General features: G+C 40.6%; 1 protein-coding gene across 1 annotated transcript; it reads left to right on the forward strand.

The window, feature by feature from the left end:
* The first annotated feature begins 300 nt into the window (after positions 1-300).
* On the forward strand, positions 301-3546 carry LOC134287756 (uncharacterized). The gene is made up of 2 exons (XM_062850582.1): positions 301-499; positions 885-3546. The coding sequence occupies exon 2, from the start codon at positions 2403-2405 to the stop codon at positions 3435-3437; it is 1035 nt and encodes a 344-aa protein (XP_062706566.1). The 5' UTR covers positions 301-499; positions 885-2402; the 3' UTR covers positions 3438-3546.
* The last annotated feature ends 952 nt before the right edge of the window (positions 3547-4498 follow it).

Consider the following 4498-nt stretch of genomic DNA (forward strand, 5'->3'; position numbering starts at 1 on the left):
CCGGGGTGCCAGCTGCTCTCGGGGGGAAGAGCCACTGACGAAAAATTGCAAGTGCCGGGGCTGGGTTCGAACCCATGACCATCCGCTTATGAAGCGAACGTGTGGACCACTGCACCACGGGCCCCGACTAGCATGGTGTTATTCTGCTCGATTCAGAACTATTCACGATTTACTTACAGGCAGGCTTCTTCCGTGCTCTCGGTTTATGCTCTAACTCTCTCTTTTAGCTGTCAAACGCTACAGAGTAATGAATATTCTCTCACATTTACATTTGTATTTGCATATTCTCTTCCTCACTGTTATGAAGAATTCATTTTCTCTCAGCGCAGTAGAGTACGGATGAACGCACTAGTTTGTCTCGCACAGTTCAAGAGTGAGAAACTGTCATCTGTTGCTCAGTTGCGTCCGGAGAAAAACGAAAACAAATCTTTCGCCTGCACATAAACAACTTCAACACAAAACATTCATCATTTCCAATTTCCTGAACGAAAACGATGGAGTAAGTAAAAATTACATTAGGGGGATTCACTTAACAGCGTAAACTGATTAAACTGATTAAACGTCGTGATCATCAAGGCAATCTTTGATTTTTTATTAGCAAAATCATGAAACATTTCAAATAAGCAGAAAATCATGGCTTACGCAGCAATTTAATCTGTTTAGTGAGTACCCCTATTACTTTTAATAGGGGTACTCACTAAACAGATTAAATTGCTGCGTAAGCCTTGATTTTCTGCTTATTTGAAATGTTTCATGATTTTGCGAATGAAATAATCAAAGATTGCCTTGATGATCGCGACGTTTAATCAGTTTAATCAGTTTACGCTGTTAAGTGAATCCCCCTAATAAATTATATGTACATATCTTTATAATCAATTTGATAGCTCCACGGGTGCTGATGCCGGAAACGCTTCCTTCGACGCTGGCTCGTCATGTCAACAAAAAGGAAGCGCCAGCAGGAAAAGAAAATCCTTCAACATCGCTGAGCATTTTGATGAGGTGAAGGACTCATGTGGAGCAAAAGTTGGCATGAAATGTCGAGTCCCGGACTGCAACGTGCTGCTTACCTACATCAGTACCTACAACTTGGAAAGGCATTTGATTGGAAAACACCAGAAGCACGCACTGGAACTCGGACTGATCAAGGAAACTCCGAGGAAGCTCTTGAAAATCGTGGTACTAATTGACGTACAAGAATTTCTTCGAAACTGTGTTCAAATTGTCACTGTTTGCCATCTCCCGTTTAATATCTATGCAAAAAAGTGCTTCCGGGGACTCATTGATCCGATTGCTACGAAACTCCCTATTCCGGCATTAACTCCGACGAATGTTGCCATACTGTGTGCGTCAGTTGAAAGAATTTTCCAAGGGGGAGGTCACCTCGTTGATATAGTTTTAATATCAGGTTGATATTTTTAATATTTTTAATATCATCAAAGCAGCTCGGATGATTGAAAAGATTATCCTATCAACAAACATCTGTCAACAGAAACACACGGATTGAATGTCGAATTTATTGCGAAAGTATATTTATGTTTCTTATTTTTTTTATTGCTGCATTTACATAATCAATTCAATTACTTTCAGAACAAAGGGTCAACTGCCCTGGAATGGTAGTTTTATGGGAGGATAGGAATTCCAGCCTGTGCAACGAGGAAATTGCGTGCTTTCACAATTCTTGATACCTGATACCTGAATCTCGATAACCAGAGTGTTTTTAGTTACATTCTTAAACAGTGATTTCTTTTATTAAACAGAATGTATATAATAACTATTGTATAAAGTCCAACGCTTAGGGTTCTTTAATAAATACGAGAAAGCGGGAAATGTCTAGGTATAACCACTTTTTTATTACCCTTAGACCAAAATTATATGCTTTGTCCTCGGCCTTGCTTACACATGCATGCCCAGGGTAGAGGGTGTCATTTGGTACGAGAACCTCTACACAATCTATTTCGATCTGCTGTAAATATGTTCTTTCTTGGTGCGAAACACGAGGTGGAAAAATGTATGAGAGAGTTGTGGAGAGGAAGCATTTTTTTTCCAAGCGTTCTCTTCAGATCCGGGCGATCGGGTGAAACGGGCTTTTCTGAAAAGATCACGGCTCGATCATTTTTACTTTACTGATCGAGATCCCTTGAATGTCTATGGATCTAATTGCACATATCTACTCTCAAAACTTAGGGTCAGGCTGCAAGTGTCAGTTACAAACAATACGAATAATCAATGCATACCTGATGATATTTTTAATATAAGGTTTAATATTTTTGATATTTATCCAAATTTTGATATTAGATCAGGCTGTCCTACCCCTTGGAATTTTCATTGATTTGATCAAAAGTGAAGTGGGTGGTAGGCTGGTGTCCTTGAAACTCGATCTTGCTACACGTCACGGGCGGTCGATGATTGGAGTAAACCTCCAATTAATTATAAACGGCGAGCTGATAACACGAACACTAGGTGTTATTGAAACTACCGACCGCCATACAGCCAAATACATCGAGAAAGAAATTTTGCAGTTGTTGGACAAATTTTCAATCAACATCACACAACTGTATTCAACGACGACGGATTGTGGCAGTAATGTTTTGAAGTTTGTGAAACTTATGATCAAGGGTCAGGAATTAGAGTTCAATCAGGATACGGATGATACCATTGCAGTGGATGAACCTGGTGACGAGGACGTCGACTCGGATGAGATTCCGGAAGACACCTCCGACGAGCTGCTTGTTGAACTGGATTCAATCCTCAGGTCAGTAAAATGTGGGGCACACGCATTGAATTTGGTGGTCGTAGAAGCGACTTCAGAAGAGGAAATCAAAGCACTCATTGCTCAGGTCCGCGAACTGGTCAAGATTTTGAGAAGCGAACCATACAAGCAAAGTTTCAAAGCGAACAAAAAACGGCTCCCGTTCTTTGATTGCACGACTAGATGGGGTTTCACATACTTGATGATGGCTTGTATCATCGAAAATCAACAATTCATCACAGAGCTACTACCCGAGAAGCTAAACCTTAAATTCGATAAGGTTTTCTGGGATAGCTGCCATATTGTCCGAGATATCTTGAAGCCAGTTTACATCGTGACTAAGAAGGTACAGGATCAAGCCATCCTCTTTGGTGATTTCTACATCATGTGGAAAGAACTTTATCTTGAGCTACAAGAAATTGATCATGCGCTTGCTGGTGGACTTGTAACGGCGATGGATAAGCGCGAATCGAGTTGCTTCGATAACGATGCGTTTTGGGCTGCAGCGTATCTGGATAGAAGGATCAATTACAACGGTACTCCATTTTTGACCGAAGATCAACAGAAACGTGGAATGGTTTGTATGCATGGATTTGGGTCTTGGATATTTAAATTTCAAAGCACTTTTTTAACAGGAGCATCTTCTGAAAACATGGAAAGCAATGAACAGTGGAATAAAAGGAGGTGATGAACCTACATGCTCTACAACCACAGGACCGTCGACTCCAGTCATACCGAGCGGTAAGACCAGCCGCCTTGAACAAATGCTTCAGCGTAACACAACGCCAAAATCGCTCTCGAGCTGCGCTGACATCACAAATCAGCTTCGGAAGTTCAGTGTACTGGAACGGCTTCCATTGGATACGAATATCTTGCACTGGTGGGAGCAGAACAAGCTCGATTACCCTGATCTACACCGGTTGGCTTTTGTTGCCCTTGCTGTACCATGCACCCAAGTGAGCGTAGAAAGAGCCTTCAGTGGATTCGGCCAAGTATTGACACCTGCACGCACCCGTCTAGGGAAGGAAAAATTGGAGATGGTTTTATTTATCAAACTCAACGCGGACTTATTTCGGACATATGATGTCAACATTCAAGACTTCACTAACGATCAAAATTCAGGATTGAACTAACGTTTAATCAAAGATGTATTGACACTTGGAGTATTCATATCGAAATAAAAAATGGATTCAATAAACTTAAGTTTTTCAATTGATCGTTTTTCTGTTTTTCTTATCGACGTAGGTACATGTTTCAGAAAAAAAAAGAAAAAAATGCACGTGTTGTTTGAATGGTGGTATGTTGTGATGATATCGTGTAAAGACTATTATGCAATTGACCTTAGCTAACCAAAGCATCATATGTGGATGTACTCTTCGGCAAGAGGAACCATGCCATTAGCGCGAAGCACAATTAGACCACTGAGCTTGGCGCTAGCCATATGAAAATAGTCTTGCAATGTAAAATAATCTTGTACAAGTGTTGAGAACTTGTATGTAAAATATTTGTCTTTATGTATATCTAACTGTACTGTGCTGCCTTGAGTAGCGGCATTACTTTTAACTTGAAGATATGACGATTTCACACCCAGGATTTTCAAGAATACACCTCTGAAGAAATCTTGGAAGAACTAAATGGAGGTTTGGGCAGAAAAGTTGACCGATTGGTCAGCACAAACCTTCATTTGGTTCTTCAGATTTGTGCTCGGGAAAACTCGAGGAGTGGTTTCGTTATGGATGGTTCGTATTT

Source organism: Aedes albopictus, chromosome 2 (assembly GCF_035046485.1).
Source record: "Aedes albopictus strain Foshan chromosome 2, AalbF5, whole genome shotgun sequence".
Classification (NCBI taxonomy): Eukaryota; Metazoa; Arthropoda; class Insecta; order Diptera; family Culicidae; genus Aedes; species Aedes albopictus.